The following is a 20455-nucleotide window of genomic DNA, read 5'->3' on the forward strand; positions in this document are numbered from 1 at the left end:
AATCATCACACCACTCTTACTCTGCCGCCAAGTTAACCTACAAGAGAACAGCACGAGCAGATGCTCCACACAATGGAAATGAAGACGTCTTTGTAGTCTCTGGGAGTCACAAGGATGCACCATATACGAATCGAAGACGTTCGGAACACCCTTGAAGTTCCTCCGATAACCAGAAGAGATGAGAGGGGCGAGGCAGCGCTTGTGTTGTATGGACACGAGGCTAGAGCTATGCACAAGTGCAAAAGTGTAGGCGTTCATCCTACCGAGCCCAGACGGGTGGAGTGGAGTAGAAGATGTAGAAAGAAAGTCTCTGCACCTTGACAGGGAAATCAGGCGGGAAGATGAATAAGAAAAAACGCACTAAATGGTAATTTTATTTCATTTCACTGAAAAGGGACGAAGTGCAAATCTTTCATAAATGATGTGGATTACATGCGCTCATATATAAATACTGTATATAAAGAAGAATTAACGGCATGTAATAGGCCTTTTAGCAATCCAAGCTTTGATGGCAGGAAATGCCTGCACCTTGTCGGCGAGAGCTTGGAGGTGCGGATATTTCTCAACCACATTATCGCCCACAATGTCGTTAATAGTTTCATGGCCGGCAGCGAAGTAAACATCTGCCCAGGTGAGCTGCAATCAAATTAATACAAGAAACGCATTGAAAGTGTATGCCAATGCTCAAAATAGTCAAAGAACACAAATGAGGGAAGAGGAGTTTTACTTTCACCAGAAGATTCAAAATCATTAGAGTGTTTTAGCTAATTAATTAAATGGTTGCAATTATTGTAATATACCATTACTTGGTTCAGTATTGATGTGAAGGAAACAAAAATTATCCTCAGTTAATTATTCTTTACTATAGACCTATGGGACGGCAAATGATCTAATGTTCGGTTCACTATAGCACTGAATTGAAGAGTTCGTGCAACTTTTGCTCCAGCTATACTGGACTTGCTCCAGTATGACGGTGAACTCCTCACATATTGAATGAAAGCGTGACTATCAAAACAATACTAAAAAGATACTTACCTTGCCACCAACAAAGTATCCTCCATTTTCTTTGAGCCTCGCATCAAGTTTGCTGAGGAATTGTGGTACTGTCTCCTTTACAGCAATCTCCTTTTTCTTCTGCTTGATTGCCTCATCCTTCTCGAAGTAATACTCAACGAGAACTGGAAGAGAGAATCAACACTGCTGTTACCTGTACTTACTGTCTTAAGCAAGTAAACAAGATCAAAACACAGGATTATACTTCAGCCCAGAAGTCTATCTAAGTTCCTACATATGTTGTAATATGTAGACAAGAAAAGGAACATTGAAAGCAACTCATAGTAAGACGAACACAATGACAGAGGGAGCAAAAGAAAGAAGATACAGGACTAAATATGAAAAGAACAAGGACGATATTCACTTCTTCATACACTGTCGTCGTGAAATACGTGGGCCATTTGCGCATTAATAACAGTTCTACACAGTAGTGGCGATTGAGGGGGCGAGGAGGGCAGTCACCCCCCCACCCCACATTGTGGAAAAATCATATTTTATTCCATTTTCGCGGCTGAAACTAGGAATATCGGAATTACTTTCAAAACAATAATACAAGCCCTGTAGTCTTATTTGCTAATACTTTACTTTATTTTCTTTAATTATTAGCGGAAATACGCACCGACTTTCCGCGCGCATTCGTCCGTCTGGCAGTCCCTTTATTGTCCTAGTTTCTTAGTGTATAGACCTAGTCAAGTATTAAATTATTTTTCATTGTATAATCACGCCGTACATCTATTTAATTGTAGTAGATGTGTATAGTGTTCCTTTGGTGAAAGTTTTATTCTATAGTCCAGTACTGAATCAAAATCTCAAATTATTACCTCACTTAAGTTAGTAAAACCTTCACCTCTCTGTGGAAATTCGCTCAGAGAACATCAAAACCACTTCGTAGTTTTTTCAGTTTGTATGCGTACACCCCGTCATCTCCACCCGCCGTCCGCTATATCCCACAAACCCGAATACATTCTGTTGTCTGTACTGAACCCATGGCCTTTGTGTAATAAGGAATCAGAGTCCTGAAGTCATTACATGAGGTCCCATATAAATTACGAGTCAGGAGTTCGACCTACATTTTTTATCTATGACCAGAGATGGCACGTGGAGGGCCAGGTGTTTAGTCCTCATTCTCACGCTAACGAAATTACGTCACCCGCATGTGGAAAAGGAGCATGGATACAGCGGATTATTGGTTCTAATAAAAGGTACATTTAAAAAATAATTGGCAACGAAACTACCGTAATAAATGTCAGGAAATTATAAGTGAAACAATTTGGTCATTAATGATACAGATTTTAGATCCCCAAATAGCCCCAGAATAAAATTTATCAAAAGACGCGCCTGTTCGTTTAACCTTTGTTACATCAACAAAATATAGTGCCTATCTTATGAGGTAATTTAACAATTCAGTTCGCTGAAGGAAATTCTTAAATGCTCATCAATAATATTACTACTAAATTAGCAATTATGTGTTAGAGTGAAACCTGCCTTCAGTACATTTTTATGGGGTAGGAAAATGTATGTAAAATTCTTGGCGGCAAATTAAAACGGCATGAGAGTGGGAGAGAAAAACTATAAAAGCACGTGCGCCATCTTGAAATTATCCATTGTTTCAATTGAATTCGAGGAGAGACTACGCATTTCTGAGTAACTCTATAAACTAGCGCTTGTAAGACTAAATCCATAGGTAAAATACGTTTTGGCCGAGGTGGCTGTAAATATCATCTCCAAGTGGAGATAGGTTGTAATTATCACATCATTTCTTCAGGAACAGGTAATAGACGGTCATTCTAATACCGCAATCCTGTAATTGAAGTCATAAATAATATTTGTCGTGTTGTAAATGATTGCGTGTGCGGTCGGTAATCGACAGACGTGTTCAGTCCACGCAAAGAAGAAAGCGTGTGAAGGGTATTTTTTGTTTATATCATTTTCAGATGAATAAAAGGAAAACTGTTTCTAAAGACTCTAGACGTTGAGATGGCTAAATAAAACGATTTGAGAAAGCTGGTGAATCTGTCCGAATGCAGGGTACGTACAACTCGATGGTAGGTGAATTATCACCGTTATAACATGCTTTTATTTTGTTTCATGATGTCACCGATTTATTTGTGTATCTGTGACGCATTTTGGTCACCCATTTTTATTTCGTGAAAATGTCAGAGAAATATGACAAAAGGTCATTTGTTTTAGATTTTTGGATATTCATGAAAATCGCGGAACTAGCGTGTGAAGTGTTGTAGAATAGTAGATATGATGGTTGAGAAACAATTTGATGTCTACAAGTAGAGTGTCATTTCCGTACGTTTATTTTCTGGATTTGTGGTTTTTCAAAGTTAAGATATTAATTTATCGTACATTTCTGTTCGGCGTAATGACGAATTTTATGTAAGAGAAATCCGTGGTTATTCATTTAATACTGACGTGAAGGCACACCGTCATATTGAAGCGATGTAAAATTTTATTGAAGGAAAGTTACGAGGCGAGAACGTAAAAATTTGTTTACAGGTGATTGCTATTCCAATGTACGTTAAAACTGTATAGAATTGATGAGAAGAAAATAATAGTAAAAATTTTTGTAAGTCAAGTTGTGAATTCCGGTTTTGGAAATATTAGATCAAGGTATGTGGGGAGAGATGCTTAATTGTCACAGAGAGTTTGAGTAACAGCGTTGAGGGTCACCCGAGAGAGAGATTCCATATTAATGTTGTGTCGAGATTTGTTGTGTTAGCAAGTGCCTAAGTATTGCGAAATGGAAGGTAATGTAAGATTATGAATCAGGTTGTTGAAAGCCTTTAGTGTTGATGCCGGGATGTTCAGTGTAGAAACCTGAGGAGATATTTTTGTGTAATTCATTGAGATGGGAATAGGGTTAGACCATAATTAGGATTCCACGTGAAACCGTAGGACCGTAATGGATATGAATGTTTGAGTGACGTCTTAAAGTAAATCTCTTCGCATAATCTATGTGGGTTAAGAATTATACAATATCTTTGTGCATTGGGAGCGAGAAGGAGATCTGTTGTTGCATTAAATGCCAGTTAAAACGTAACATGTAGCCACGTGGGTGTCCTCGAGCGATAACAAATACTAGGGGAGATTTGGTGTCCTGTTATTCACTCAGCTGCTATGCAGTCGAGCCAGATCGCTACTAGAAAGAAACTAACTGTATTTTTCATTGATAGTAAATGTTTGGGATCAGATTGCATTTCTTTAGAATAGACTCGTTTAAGAGAGATTTGAATTTATTATTGAAGCGACGGAAATGGTACTGATGTTGGATGTAACCTTTTCAAGGGATGTAAAAATTAGTAAATTGGTAGTAATATTGTTTGACATTATGCGAGGGGTGCACAAAGCCTTATTTTAAATGTCACGAAGCGACCTGACATGGGGTTGGTTATTTTTACGTTGTGTGTTAATTTGTGCAGATTGTAGTATTTAACGTTAGGATTATCCAAGCTAGTTTATTAATAAGTATTAGGTTAATGTAAGCTTGTTGAGTGACATCATGAAATAAATAAGTAGAACTGGAAACAATAAATGTATCGCGTTTCCAACATCAACGAAGAAAGTGAGCAATAAATAAACAAGTCGAATTATGTCATTGAAATCATTAGGGACTTTTAAAGATACCATTCATCCTGGCAGATATAATTTGTTGTTAATTAGGATTATGAAATTAGTTCAATTTATTAAATTATTACATTCAGTAAAATTGCATTTGAGAATTAACTTAAAACCAAGTGACTAACTTGAAAATGTATTCTGGAAATCTTAGTTTATTTTGCTAGAAAAATTTCAACTTGTTAACGTAACGATTATGGGGACATGTCCGATAACAAGGGACTTTACTGCCACAAGTGTTGTGAGCGTTTGTTTTTGTTGTTATCATTTTTGATCTGATTTGTTGAGCTTTAGATGTACTGGGGATTCATTAAGTGGAAACATTGGCCATCAACTAATGTAGCTTAATTGTGTTCAGCCTTCAGCTTAGAAATTTTGATGGTCATGGGGTCATCAACCTCAGTGACTTAGATTAGGGCCATCTGCCATTATGGCATCATTTTTCTTGCGGTCATCATCCACAATGACTTTAACGTAAATTACAAAGTTAGATGTCGGTCCAGGACGTAGTCGCAGATCACATCGATTCAATTAAGGATCCATGACGTACAACCAGTGTGGCACATACAGATTGGACTGCCTTAATTATACCATGAGTCCAGATCTCGTGCTACGGGGCTGAATCATCACAAATCATTATGATGGTTCATGCAGTCTCATATAGAAGCCGATTTTAGGGATTTCATTACTTTCTTTATTTCACTCGTAACTTAAGACAGTGGTTTTGAGTAAGGATGCCGCTCAGGCAGTTGAGTTAAAGTCTCCAAAGCCATTATTTTTCATCAGCGTTATGATTTTCATTGTTTATTTTGTTTAACGGACAAGACTCAGTTCGTTCTTAAAAATCATATGTGTCCTTTCAACTTCGTTTAAATTACTTGAATAAACATCGGTTTCTTAGACTCAATTCCTCTCATTTAGTAGATAAGTATATTAAGTTACCGAAACCCACCTCTTACCTAAGCAAGTGACGAAGAACCCTAAAGGACACAAGAGAAAGATCTCATGCCAATTGCTAATAGGTAAGGAAGGTAGGTATTCTTTATCGACCTTAAAGGGTTCAGTAAATTTTTCCCCCGCAACCACCACCACCACTTTTAATTCCCAATCACCGCTACTGCTTCTGCATCCATTTCTTCTTAGCTCATTCTTCCCGTCTTCCTCAGGAGAGCGATCTTCAACCCTCATTGATGGGCAATCTTGACACATCTTCAGTCTTGCTAATACGGAAATTGTAATACGAAAGCCGGTTACAGGCAGGAAAAGAGAAGAGACGGAAAGTGAAGCTACATAAAGATAAAGATGAATATTCGTACCGTAATAAGAACAAAGATGTGTGAAGACGACCCAGCAAGGAGTGTTGAAGCTCTCCCCATGAACCTGGGAAGAAAAACAAGGTTACCGGGAGCTAAGAAGAAATCTATGTAGAACTGAGATGAATGAGGAGTGAGCCCATTTATTTGAAAACAGCAGTGTAAAGACGTGGAAACTAAATTTCTCCTCTTGTATGTTCATGTTTAACTTTATAGGTGCTTTTAATTGCTCCTCCTTCCCTCAGTGACCTGGCAGTGTGTTCTTGTCAAAGCTACTAACTTTCTGCACAGGCAGGCCCATCGAAGATTTTCAACTCAACTAGTTAAAGATAGCGACAGGCAGTTTTCACCCTGTTGAAAATATAACGGGTGCCTACATGAAGGAATGTGCAGTGTGTCCCATACACTGGGGTAGTGATACCAAGATGCCGTGTTCAGCACTACATTTCATCCTGGATAGATTCCCATGTTCACAAACACGCAGGTCATCCATGTGCGTCAACTACAATAGACTTCCCCGGAGGCCATACGTCATTATTTTATTGTTTTAGCAGCTTTTCTTGTGTTTATCTAGCTTTCCTCCTACCACATTGGCTGAAGAATTTTCAAAATGTCCCCTCGTAGAGTGCTGAACGCCGAACTCTTGGAAAAGCTAGGAATAATAATAATAATAATAATAATAATAATAATAATAATAATAATAATAATAATAATGGGGCTTACAAGAAGAACTAGGGGCTAGTCGAAGAGAAGAAGCCAGTTTATGAAGATGTGCGGAGTTCATTTGTCCTTGGGTGTTTTCATGGTTATCCTTATTTCCTGTTGCCGTCCGATACTCACCTGTCATTTTGTTTATGCTGCTTCGAGCTCGATAGCTGCAGTCTCTTAAGTGCGGTCAGTATCCAGTATTCGGGAGATAGTGGGTTCGAATCCCACTGTCGTCAGCCCTGAAGATTGTATTCCGTGTTTTCCCATTTTCACACTAGGGAAATACTGGGGCTGTACTGCACGGCCGCTTCCTTCCCACTACTAGCCCTTTCCTGTCCCATCGTCGCCGTAAGACCTACCTGGGTAAGACAAATTGTAAAGAAAAAAAAAAAACCAGTATCCTGCTACGTGTTCCTTATTGAGTTCCTGTCCCTCGGTGAATGACTTTGCAATGACAGTTTAACTTGAGATGAGGGAACAATAGAAAAACTTGGACAATCACCACATGTTAATCCACTGCTTTCTTCTCATCAGTCACAGTTATTGTGGACATCAGAGGGCCAGACGGAAGATACAGCTTTGTGTAATGATGTGGAGCTTGATCTTGTTGCCTTTTAAGTGTTTTCCTTATCTCCCCTTCCTCTTACTCTTTCCGCACATATGGTTGTGATTATCTTTGTGTATGTTCCTTTACTCCTTCCCAGCTTCCTTTGATGACGAGTATTTAGTTTAGATAGTTTAACACATGTGAGCATATTACAAGGACTGTTCTTTACTTTTCTCTTTACAGTATTCCCAATTTATTGAGCTCGGCAGTTCATGGGGATTTGATCAGGTTTAGGACTCGATGTCCGTCCTGACGTTTACCTCAGATGGAGGGATTTTTTTTTTTTTGCTCTACGTCGCACCGACACAGATAAGTCTTATGGCGACGAAATGGATGGATGTGCAGACTATCGGATGTTTTAGTGGTAGTTAGCAGTATGGAGCTGCAGAGGCAGGATTTTTATCTGGAAGGAGTTTCTATTGCTTAGGAACACCGAGCGACTTTTATGCCGGCGACAGCTTGGTTGCAAGGTTCATTCATCCCCCCCGACAACCACCCGTACTTCGATTTTAATTGGGTAATATCTCCGGCTCGGTGTGTGTGTGTGTGTGAGAGAGAGAGAGAGAGAGAGAGAGAGAGAGAGATTAGAATTCACCATAGGTAGGGCCCCGTCTTTACAGACAAGCAGATCGCCTACGGCCCTCTCCGGAGGTCAAAAGCTATTTTATATGTTACAGAACACTTTTTAAAAAGTAGTTCATTTGAATGATAAAATACTGTAGTCCCAGTCCTGTGACTTTCCCTTGGTAGCCAAGAAAGTGCGCTAAGCTTATTACGTATAATAAATTATGAGCAGAAGGGCGTAAATCTTTCCCATCCACCGTAAATCCTTCACACTTGTACAGTGTGAGTCTCTGGATGTGACGATCACAGGTTCAAACCCAACAGAAATGATCAGATCTTTTAAAGGCGACAGAAACTTCCATTTGGCGCCCCATGTCGTAAATTTCGGCATGTAAAAAGATCTCTGCTTGACACATTTCGTGTTTACCAGACAAAGATAACTAAAACTTGCCAATAGGTGGGCCATTCATAGTTTAGATTTTCTGCCGTGTCTGGGCAGTAAAACACATTGTCAAGATTGACACGCAGGCTGCCTGAACTCCATCCCATAAAAATACCTGCACGTGTTAGCAAGGTCATACATGAATGGGGAATGGAACCTGAGATCCCTCTGACCAAAGGCCAGCATGCAAACCGTTTGGCCTTGAGTCGGACAAGATGTACAAATAAAGACCAACGGAGAATTCAGCTCTAGGAAAGAGAAGTTCTCATAGGAATAAATTAATTTTAATAAGAAATATATCTTACCATTTTTCAGATCAACGATTGTGTCAACAACAGAATCAATCTCCAAGTCCTCCAAATCGTCTTTCCCAACAAGACCAACTAGTTTTGCCACGTAACGAGCAATAGCAGTTGCTTGAGTGATTCGTTTTCCATCAACGTCAATGTAGGGAAGCTTTCCATACGGTGTAGCTGCGGAAAGAAAAGAGTTCGTAAGTGATAGCATTTATTTCGGGTGACATTTTAAAGAGAAGCTTACATGAAATAATGCACAAGTCAACAGCAGGTATATGTTTCACAAAGTTCAATCAAAATTAATACCTTCTTTTATATTAACAAGAATACAAAAATACGTTAAAAACAAGCGAATCGCCAGCACAGTTCTCATATCATGACCTTATGTCGTCATCTGTCGATCATTACAATAATATGTTTAGGCTTACTGCTGGTTGGTCCCGCGGTCTGGGTTGCCACCTTTTAGCCGTGAAAAGGTAGCGTCCTAGGGCGGGGGACGCGAGCATATAACCCATTACTCGGGGAGACAAAATATATGAATTTATGAATGTCCAACCATTGTCCCGTTTCCCTAGGGGGTTGAGTATGTAGTGAAATGAATCTTCGTAGCGAGTTTTTACGACAGGATGCCCTTCTTGACGCCAACCTCACGAGATGAGTTAACGAGATGAAATAAATGATGGTAGGAAGGGAGAGGGTGAAACCCGGTAACGGGACATAGCCTGTCCTGTCCAATACCACAAAGAGGTCTGCTTAACGCTCAAATTCCGCATCCGATCGACGAATTACCATCAACAGCGTCTTATTATTATTATTATTATTATTATTATTATTATTATTATTATTATTATTATTATTAACAAATACATCGCAAATGGGAAATATCCCGGTGGCAATGGTTACTTACAGTAGTGTAATAATAAAGTAAAGTTACCGTAATTACCTAACAACAAACAAACAATAGAACAGGACCGATGACCTAGGTGTTAGGCCCTTTAAACAAACAAACAAACAAACAAACAACAAGCAATTCCCTGGAAGGAATACATTACAAGAATTATTACTAGGTTAACATTCTCAATCCAGCATCATCATACACAAATTCACACACAACTTGAATATTTCCAGTGCTTAACACTACAAGTGATACGGTACTAAAGTAAATTTTAAAACACAACTACCCACTACAACATCACGAGTACAAAAAGCAATTTCATGAGGAAAAAAATATTACAAGAAAAAGTACTAGTTTAATGTTCTAAATCCAGCATCATCATACACAGTTTCATACGAAACTTGATTATTTCAGTACTTGACAGTATGGCTTACAAAACTATAGGCTGAGCTTACTACTATATAACATTACAATGATAATAAAGTATAAAAATGAATTACCCTCCAAGAACAACAACAGTGCAACAAGTAAATACCTGGAAAGAAAATATGACAAGAAATACTACTAGTTTAAGTTTAAAATTCTAAATCTAGCATCATCATATACAAATTCACACACAACTTACAGTATTTCCCAGTGCTTAACACTACAGCTTACATTACTATAGGTTGAACTTACTAATAGCTTAACAAAAGTTAAGTTGAATACATTATTAATTACCCAACAACAACAACTACTACAACAACATGAGTACAACAAGCAATTCCCTGGAAAGATAATACCACAAGAAAAACTACTAGTTTCACAATCTAAAATAAGCAGAAAATTACAAATTCAGTGTCCGTAATTTAAAACTTTTACTTTTCACTTTACGCTAGCACTAATGGTCTTGTTAAGGGGGAATGTAACCGACGAGGGGTCAAAAAAATCGAAATTTTGAAATATATGTTTTCCGTATGTATGGTCTTATATATATATTGTGTGAAAGTTTCAAGCTCATAACTCAACTAGAAGTATTTTTTAAAATAATTTATATATGATGTTGCATACAAATAGCCACACCCCATTTTATGTCATTCAATAATCTTATATTTTTTATATTCTACTCACTGGTCATAAAATTATTTTTCTCTATGGAACATCTCCATAGATGGGTTCTCTTTAGAATATGATGTGTAGTTTTGGCACTAGGTAGCAGTGTGTTTTGTTTTGGAATCTTCCATGATACAGATGTGTTGATATTTAGGCCTACATGAGGTTTTGTTGAACTGTGATCTGTGTTCTGCACTTGTGAAATAATTATTAAACATGCCAAGAGTCAAATCCTGTTTCAAGAAACAGAAATTCAATGTTCATACCAGGAAGGTACCTAATTCAGCCATCAGAACTATCAGCTCAAGAACATAACTTATCAACTTCGCTCTAACTTTCGTGGCGAGGTACAAGTTGAAAGTGAACAGTTTTCTACCTCTGGATATAGACTGGTTGATCTGAAATTGTTGTCACAGGCTAATAGTGTTTCATTTGTGTGTATGTGTGAATTGTAAGAATTCAATGTGTCTCAAAGTTGTAGCAGAGAAGAGAGTAGGTTTAGCTTGTGAACTGACAATTTTTTGTGAATTGTGCAATAACAGGTCATCATTTGAGACATTTATGACAGTAATTACAGATTTACTTATGGTACCGGTATGAGATGTATAGGGGAAGGTAGGGAAGCTTGTAATATATTTTGTGGTGTGATGAATATGCCACCACCCATTGCAAGGTTTGATAAAATAAAGAAACATATTTTGAAAGATGTGAGTGATGTGGCTGTGAAGCAAATTGTAAAAGACAGAGAAATTGAACGACAGGTGTTGGAGGTTCCAACAGATCTCTGTGCTTCAGTCGATGGTTCATGAGCACACTTCTCTCTATGGAGTATCATCCATAAACAGCATTGACTCAGGGAAAGTTATAGATGTTGAGACAATGTCTAAATATTGTCATGAGTGTTCTGTTAGGAAGAAACTAGAAAATACTGAATTGGAGAATGAATGGCAAGAAAAACACTCACATGCTTGTTACAAAAATTACAGTGGATCAAGTGTTGGTATGGAGCCAGCGTCTGTAGTGAAAATGTTCTGTCGCTCACTAAATATGTATGGTGTTAGATATACTTACTACGTAGGTGATGGTGATTCTAAATCTTCTAAATCTGTAGTTGACAGTAAACCATATGACTGTTAGGTGACCAGGTTAGAATGTGTGGGTCATGTCCAGAAACTTGTTGGATCCAGGCTGCGTTGTTTACTGAAGGAAAGTAAAGGTCAAAAATTAGAAGATGGGAAACCGCTTGGTGGGAGAGGGAGACTTACCCACAAGGAAATAGACTATTTTCAGGTTTATTATGGAAAGGCAATTAGAGAAAACAACAGGAGTGTTGATGCTATGAAAACTGCTGTTAAGGGCCACCTTTTTCTACTTCGATTATCCTAGTAGCTTTACGTCGCATAGACACAGATAGGTCTTATGTCGACAATGGGATAGGAAAGACCTAGGAGTTGAAAGGAAGCGGCCATGGCTTTAATTAAGGTACCGCCCCAGCATTTTCCTGGTGTGAAAATGGGAAACCACGGAAAACCACCTTCAGGGCTGTCGACAGTGGGATACGAACACACTTCTCCCGGATACAAGCTCACAGTTGCGCGCTCCTAACCGCACGGCTAACTCGCCCGGTGACTTCGATTAAAAGTCAGCACTACGTACGATAAAGCCAAGAAATTAGAGGTAATTTTTATGATGAATGAAGTAAAGATATCTGGACGTTTACAAACGCAGTGGACTGATGGTTTTTAATCTAAATTTGTATTGATTTCTTTGCCTTCCTATTGTTTGTCGATATTTTTAATAAATTAGAAATTTGTTTCCACTAACTGTTGCCCATTATTTAGTACATAGCTTCACCCGTTATACAATGTTCGTCTGTCGAAGTATGTGTTCCCCAAAATATGTATTAGCGGTAAAATTTTAGACTTTGCTTAGAGAGTTAGGAGCGGACACGCCTGAGTGAGTGGCTACTTGGGGCATCACCAGATTTTGGTGGCGATATGGGGACAGTATGTCCCAGTCAGTCTTAACCTAGATAACATGAGCGTTCAGAAACAGTAGATATTGCGCATAGGACATTTACTGGTTCCATGCAGAATGTCCTGGTTATGCTGCTCCGCTGGAGATGGTTTTGTCACTGGATTGCCTTTTGCGGGTCTTTTCTTCTTGGTTGTTTTGTTGTTGTTGTTGTTGTTATTGTTGTTGTTGTTGTTATTGTTGTTGTTGAGAGCGACTACATGAGATTCCCAGAGTGAAAACTGTACACTTCTACTCATCTGTTTCCGCGACGTGGCGATGAGTCGGAAAATCTCCATCACGTACACTGGAAGGGGGAAGGGGGGAAGCGATCTGTCATGGAGGAAATTTACCCCCACGTCAGAGATGAAACCCCCCTCTTCGCTAAGGTGTTAGAAAATGTCATTTTTGGGGTCGGAGTAAATTTAGAATAAGTAGAATTTAGGGAGGAAATAAAGCTTCACTTCTTAACAACTGGGCCTTTTCAGGAGGAATTTAATTAAGATTTTAGTAATTTAGTGATTTAATTTAGAATAGGCCAAAAATGGCGATGTAATCAGTTAAAACAGGTCGTAAGTTAGCCAATGGCCGCGATGTTTGAAACGAGTGTTCGGCTTCTTGGTTCTCATGAGCTGTTTTAAGAGTAGAATTGACTAAGGAGGATTCTAGACTTGGCCATCTTGACTATTCTGTTTATCTGAGATCCAATAAGCGGAATACGAAGTTCGGTTCGTATCTTTTTATTAGATCTCAAGACGAGTCCCCTTTAAGGTTCAATTTTTCTTTTCTGATGTGTGTCTGTCTGATTATGTGGCATTTTGAAACTTCGAACTGTTGCTAATGTCGCCTTCATCGGTAGCAATAACTTCTGCTTTTTCAGGGGTTGTAAAATTTTGCACCAATTCATTGATTTCCTTTAACTGGGATAATAAGTTCTGTTTCTTGATATCTAACCGCCTGTGTTGATTGTTCGATTCTGAATTACAGGTACTTGGAAAGGCATTGGTAGAGATTTGTTTCAATAATGCGTCTTTTTCAGCAACTTCTAACTCTTTTTCAGAACATATTTGAATCTGTTCTTGGTATTCTTTAGGCTGAAATAATCTGGCCAACAAGATGATTGTGTTTGCACATGTTGAGTCGTATGGCAGAATCGATACACGTACAAGAGTAGCTGTGAATACATGACTTACAGTCATTACATTCTAACTGGCAGTCACAGCTGTGTATACATCAGAACTGGATAATGATGGAATTTTCCATATGTTACCTTCCTTTATAACTAAGTCTTTTCTTAAAGTCAGGCTAATTTTGAGTCTTGCCTAAGTTCCCTTAGCTTAATTGTCACTTTCTTTACCTTTACATTTTAACTTTGAGGAATCTTATCATTGCACAAATGGATTTGTCCTGGCGCTTCGTTTTCTTTCCGTGCAAGTATGTATGATTTATGCACTTATGCAGGTTTTCAATGTGCGTATTTGTGTTCAAACCACAATGCATCCGATAGCTATATGCCCACTGCCTGGCTATAGCAGCATAACTTTCTAAACAAATATTTACCAAAATCATAAACAGAAGCAATATACCGTTTGATTTGGTTCCCCCATAACTTCGATCCAAGCGTTAAAAACATCTGTCATATCTGTCATAAAAATATTTGGAGGCAAATTGCGACGCTGGTATTTGATTTTTGAAAATAGAATCTTTAAGATTTCTTTATCAGTTCTGTTTGTAAATAAAAATGAACACGGGAAACCCTCACGCATGTCATCACTAATTATAAGAGTTATCAACTCAAAATCATACGCATTGTGTCCATGGGTTCCATCAATGCATACAGCACCCCCTCCATATTTCTACAGCATTGAAGCTTGTGCATCATTCATTACTGATAACACAAAGTCATTCTTGGCCAAGAAAGGGTACTCTTCAAAAACCTCGCCCTGGGGATTATACACTGACTGACAGAGCAAATGCAACACCAAGAAGGAGTGGTCAGAACTTTATGCCAATTGCAGGGTAGACTGACGTCACTGAGGTATGCTCATGATGTGAAATGCGCCGCTGTGCTGCGCACGTAGCGAACGATAAATGGGACACGGCGTTGGCGAATGGCCCACTTCGTACCGTGATTTCTCAGCCGACAGTCATTGTAGAACGTGTTGTCGTGTGCCACAGGACACGTGTATACCTAAGAATGCCAGGCCGCCGTCAACGGAGGCATTTCCAGCAGACAGATAACTTTACGAGGGGTATGGTGATCGGGCTGAGAAGGGCAGGTTGGTCGCTTCGTCAAATCGCAGCCGATACCCATAGGGATGTGTCCACGGTGCAGCGCCTGTGACGAAGATGGTTGGCGCAGGGACATGTGGCACGTGCGAGGGGTCCAGGCGCAGCCCGAGTGACGTCAGCACGCGAGGATCGGCGCATCCGCCGCCAAGCGGTGGTAGCCCCGCACGCCACGTCAACCGCCATTCTTCAGCATGTGCAAGACACCCTGGCTGTTCCAATATCGACCAGAACAATTTCCCGTCGATTGGTTGAGGGAGGCCTGCACTCCCGGCGTCCGCTCAGAAGACTACCATTGACTCCACAGCATAGACGTGCACGCCTGGCATGGTGCCGGGCTAGAGCGACTTGGATGAGGGAATGGCGGAACGTCGTGTTCTCCGATGAGTCACGCTTCTGTTCTGTCAGTGATAGTCACCGCAGACGAGTGTGGCGTCGGCGTGGAGAAAGGTCAAATCCGGCAGTAACTGTGGAGCGCCCTACCGCTAGACAACGCGGCATCATGGTTTGGGGCGCTATTGCGTATGATTCCACGTCACCTCTAGTGCGTATTCAAGGCACGTTAAATGCCCACCGCTACGTGCAGCATGTGCTGCGGCCGGTGGCACTCCCGTACCTTCAGGGGCTGCCCAATGCTCTGTTTCAGCAGGATAATGCCCGCCCACACACTGCTCGCATCTCCCAACAGGCTCTACGAGGTGTACAGATGCTTCCGTGGCCAGCGTACTCTCCGGATCTCTCACCAATCGAACACGTGTGGGATCTCATTGGACGCCGTTTGCAAACTCTGCCCCAGCCTCGTACGGACGACCAACTGTGGCAAATGGTTGACAGAGAACCATTCCTCAGGACACCATCCGCACTCTTATTGACTCTGTACCTCGACGTGTTTCTGCGTGCATCGCCGCTCGCGGTGGTCCTACATCCTACTGAGTCGATGCCGTGCGCATTGTGTAACCTGCATATCGGTTTGAAATAAACATCAATTATTCGTCCGTGCCGTCTCTGTTTTTTCCCCAACTTTCATCCCTTTCGAACCACTCCTTCTTTGTGTTGCATTTGCTCTGTCAGTTAGTGTACAATAACACACAGTCCCTACTTCCCGTTTTAACTGATTCACCCAGCATCAACACTCGTTGCATCATTAGAATGCTTCACAGATTATGAGCTCAAATTTGCAAAGTTATGCAAGCCCTTTCTTATGAGGAAATGAATTCTTTGCAGCTCTTCTGGAGTTTTCAGACTGCTTCGGATATCAGTTAATATAACGCCAAAAGGAATTTTCAATACTATATTATACTATATTAATTGTACGCTGGAATACTTGATATGTGAAGGGTATAAAGAGAATAACAAAAATATAATTGGATACACTAAAGATGAAATTTACCTAAATTGCTTAGGATTTGCAGATGATCTGGCACTACTAGCTAATAACCTTAATGAAACTCGGAATCAAATCACAAATCTCCAAACTATTGCTGGAAAAATAGTATTAACAATTTCATTTGAAAACTCTAAAATAATGGCAATAGATCCCCTTTCAATAAGCAGTGTTCTGATATGTGGGAAAGAAATAGAAATTGTAAAACAATTTAAATACCTTGGAGAAACTATAACATACAATTTAAATGAAAAAATATTTCTTGGACAGAGAGAATGAATGAATTATCCAGAGCCCAAAAAGTAACCAGAAATACATACAACAAAAAATGTTTGTCAATAAATACAAAACTGAAACATTATATAAAATAAAGCAAAAGAATAACATAGACAAAATTTTAGAAATAGAAAGAAGAATAGTAATAACATGCATTAACGGGCGAGTTGGCCGTGTGATCAGGGGCACGCGGCTGTGAGCTTGCATCCGGGAGATAGTGGGTTCGAATTCCACTGTCGGCAGTCCTCAAGATGGTTTTCCGTGGTTTCCCATTTTCACACCAAGAAAATGCTGGGGCTGTACCTTAATTAAGGTCAAGGCCGCTTCCTTTCAACTCCTAGGCCTTTCCTGTCCCATCGTCGCCATAAGACCTATCTGCGCCGGTGCGACGTAAAGAAACTAGCAAAAAAAAAAAATAAAGAGCATGCATTAATACGAAGTACCAAAAGAAGGAGAATGGCGAATCATCCCAAATGCAGCAGTACATCAAGAGATAGAACCTATAACGGATTTCGTAAGAAAGAAGAGAATATCATTCTTTGGTCATCTGTTGAGAAGACCTCAAGACAGGTTAATACGCAGAATTTTGGAAAGCTTTGGAAACAAAAACAAGAACCTGTCTGGATGAAAGAAATAAAAGAATTAGACACAACACTGGAGGATTTAAAGAATAAATCAAACAAAGTAAATAAACTGAAGAATAGTAAAATTAGATTCCTACCAAAATGTGATAAAACAGAAACAACTGAAAGGGTATTTTCAGAAGAAGGGCGACAACGACGATCAGACAGAATGAAGAAATACTGGAAGAACAGGAAAGAAAAAAATCATAAAACATCATAGAAGACCGGACAGAAATTGACTACAGTGGTCCAATGCGACTGTAAAAGCACAATAACGGTAATAATTAGCTGCCAAAGAACTCTTTTCAGCTTGAGTTAAAAATAAATGCTTTAAATCATTTTGACGCCCCACATGAATAGGTGAAAACACAGTCTCACACGTACCGTCTTCAACTAAAGAAACTTTTGTTGTCGAAGGGCAGAAACCATAAAGATTTGTTGGTGCCTTGGCTCTTTAAATGACGGGGACCAAATCCTTTCGATTTAAACTGTCCTGAACGATGACAGTTAAGGAGTGTGTCTGTTCAAAGTGCTGTTTCCACCTTAAGAAAGTTGTGGCAAAACGCAATGTAACACGGAACGTACCGATGATCGCGTATGGTACTACATTCTTCTGGTCCGGGTTGCTCATGGCGTTCGATGCCATTCAGCTACTGTAATGCATGTGGACGAAATACTAAAAAATATTTTGAAGTGGAAATGGCATCTTTTGAACTGAAAATTGTAATATACTGTTCGACTTTTTGTAATGTCCTCAGAAACGAATATTAAAACATATTTTACAAGATTTTGTGCTTCATAATTTATTTCCCATTTCTTAAACTATTCAAACGAATGAAATGTCTTGTTTTCACTTATCACAACAATGCCATGAATATTGCGGAAATGAACATACACTTCATGTAAAATTACTGGCACTAGTAACATTAGGACCGTTTGACGTATGTGTACTGTTACAGAGGTGAAAGAAGCTGCTGGGGTGAGTGGGTGGACAAGGAATTAACAAGAACTGAACTTAATACAACAAAATTAGAAATTGTTTTACCTCTTTTTAAATTAAAATCGGACGAATAGAAGATCTGAATAAACCATAAGGTTATAATGAGATCGTCACTCCAACAACAATGACTTGAAGTCCAAAAAAAAAAGTCAAGTATAACTTAAGAGAATTACAAATACTAATTTCCACAGAAAAGAACTGGATTTCTCTTGGCAGGTACAAAACTTAGAAGAGCACTATTTGCTCCTATCCTTCACACTACAAGGGAGCCTGGGCTCCGACAATATCATAGTCCAGCCTCACAGAGGCATCCGTTTTTAATAGAGCACTTACAACCAGTAGGTTGATCTTGATTAAAGTATTTACACATCGTTGCCCTGATGTGGGCTTATTTATCGCTCAACAGTTTGTTACACACGGTCCATAAACAATTACCGAACAAACTAAATGGCCTTGATGTAAAAAGAAAAGGTTTAACATGATTGGCCATGAACAAAACGCTAGGAGGCGGAATCATTCCACCCGTTCTAGAATATTTAAAAGCCCTAAATGGGCTTATGGTCCAAAGATACAGAGGCTAAGCCTATTCTACGCCGAGGTGACTAAATGACAAATATTAAATTCCAAAAGAGTGTTACGAAGTTTAGATGATTATAAACTTTAGTCATCCCGTACCAAGTTGAATGTGAATCAATCACTCGTTGTTCCCTTACATTACATATTTCTCAGAAGGGAATAGAACAGAGTCCTCAGACTGGCCGAAAAGTCTACATTTAAACCACCAGGTTTAGAAATTTACGTAAAAGAAAATAGTTTTGAAACCTTCCCACCAAGCTGTCTACCGGAGCTATCACGTTATGAAAATTCTGCCATTACGTTGAGTTGCTGGGCCTTCCGAACGCCGACTGCGGCCCTGCTCCCTTATTACACGTCGCACACAATAAACTGGAGCGATGAAGATGACAATACGGCCTTAAACCGCCCACCTTTTATAGTATTTCCAGGGGAAGTTTCCAGAACTCTTTACAGATAGGCTGGATACCTGTACGCACCCCCAATTTTAATTGACTAGCGAAAATATTTACAAATGTTTGATTGGATGATAGCTATCGAAGAAGGAACCAGCAGGAGTGTTGACAACTTTTACACATTAACAAAACAAACTTCAAAGCTTAAAGTGTGCCACCTGTCACAATACACATTTCTTAATAAATTAATTATAGATCGACTCACTAGGGGGAGCAACAAAACCGATGACAGAGATATCGAACGGTTAAAAACGAAATATCTGGCATAACATCAGTTCAAGATAGATTTCATAGATGGCCTTATAGAAGGCGCGCAGTTTAACTGGCCGGAGGATGGGTACCACCGGTACATGTACTATTAATGTGTCTATTTAAACATTGGCTATGCCTGTACAATAAACCAGAGTTGCTCCATCTGAACATTGTAAAAGTACACTTGAACATTGTAAAAATACACTTGAAATTATCCACATAAATATATACGCTTATAAAATAGTACCATCCATTTATTTACATGTTATCGCGCTGGCTAATCACCGCAACAAACGTTCAAACACGAGCGCGGACAAACAGATAATCTATCGCCCGATGTAAAAACATAGAGTTAGTATATTATACACTAGAGGTAGCATTGGCGCTGCAGTCGCGTGCGAAGTTGAACGAGCGCGCTGTTTGGCAAAAGCTGTATTGTTTGGCACTGTCACTACTGGAGCTTCCCGATAAATTGAAGTATATACTTCTGTGAAGGAAAATGCCAGTCTCCTGTGCAATTTATGGCTGCATAGAGAGGTTCATAAAGGGCAGTGGCGTATCATTTCACAGGTATGTTTCCTTGAAATTCATTTCCGTGCGTATACAATAATACTTTGGCCTACTTGGGCTGACTTCGCGACTGATTCCCCTGTCGGCGCGAATGAGTTTCTTTGGATCTTTCCTTGAAGACTGAAAATAAAGTTTTAGGAAATATAAGGGATGACATTTTCCTTTCACTGAATGGCCATGCTTTTGAAAGCAAATATGCAGAAAAATCATGTGCATGATACCGAGCGAGTGGCTGCAGGCTTTAGGTCACGTAGCTGTCAGCTTGAACCCCACTGTCGGCAGCACTGAAGATGGTTTGCAATTTTTACACCTTAATTAAGACCACAGTCGTTTCCTTCCCACTCTTAGCCCTTTCCTGTTCCATAATCGCCGTAAGACCTATGTGTGTCGGTGTAACGTAAAGCAAATTGGTACAAAAAAGAAAAT

The 20455-nt window shown here is 39.5% G+C and overlaps 1 protein-coding gene across 1 annotated transcript in view; it reads right to left on the bottom strand.

The window, feature by feature from the left end:
- Positions 1–356: 356 nt before the first annotated feature.
- The window catches only part of LOC136879041 (glutathione S-transferase), a 44454-nt gene continuing 24355 nt past the window's right edge, over positions 357–20455 (bottom strand). The window contains exons 2-4 of the mRNA XM_067152773.2: positions 8617–8784; positions 1036–1178; positions 357–636 (exon numbers count right to left, since the gene is read on the bottom strand). Of these exons, the coding sequence (XP_067008874.2) occupies positions 469–636; positions 1036–1178; positions 8617–8784 (479 nt within the window). The 3' untranslated portion in view covers positions 357–468. The remainder of the gene's footprint in view (positions 637–1035; positions 1179–8616; positions 8785–20455) is intronic.

This window comes from Anabrus simplex, chromosome 8 (genome assembly GCF_040414725.1).
Source record: "Anabrus simplex isolate iqAnaSimp1 chromosome 8, ASM4041472v1, whole genome shotgun sequence".
Taxonomy (NCBI): Eukaryota; Metazoa; Arthropoda; class Insecta; order Orthoptera; family Tettigoniidae; genus Anabrus; species Anabrus simplex.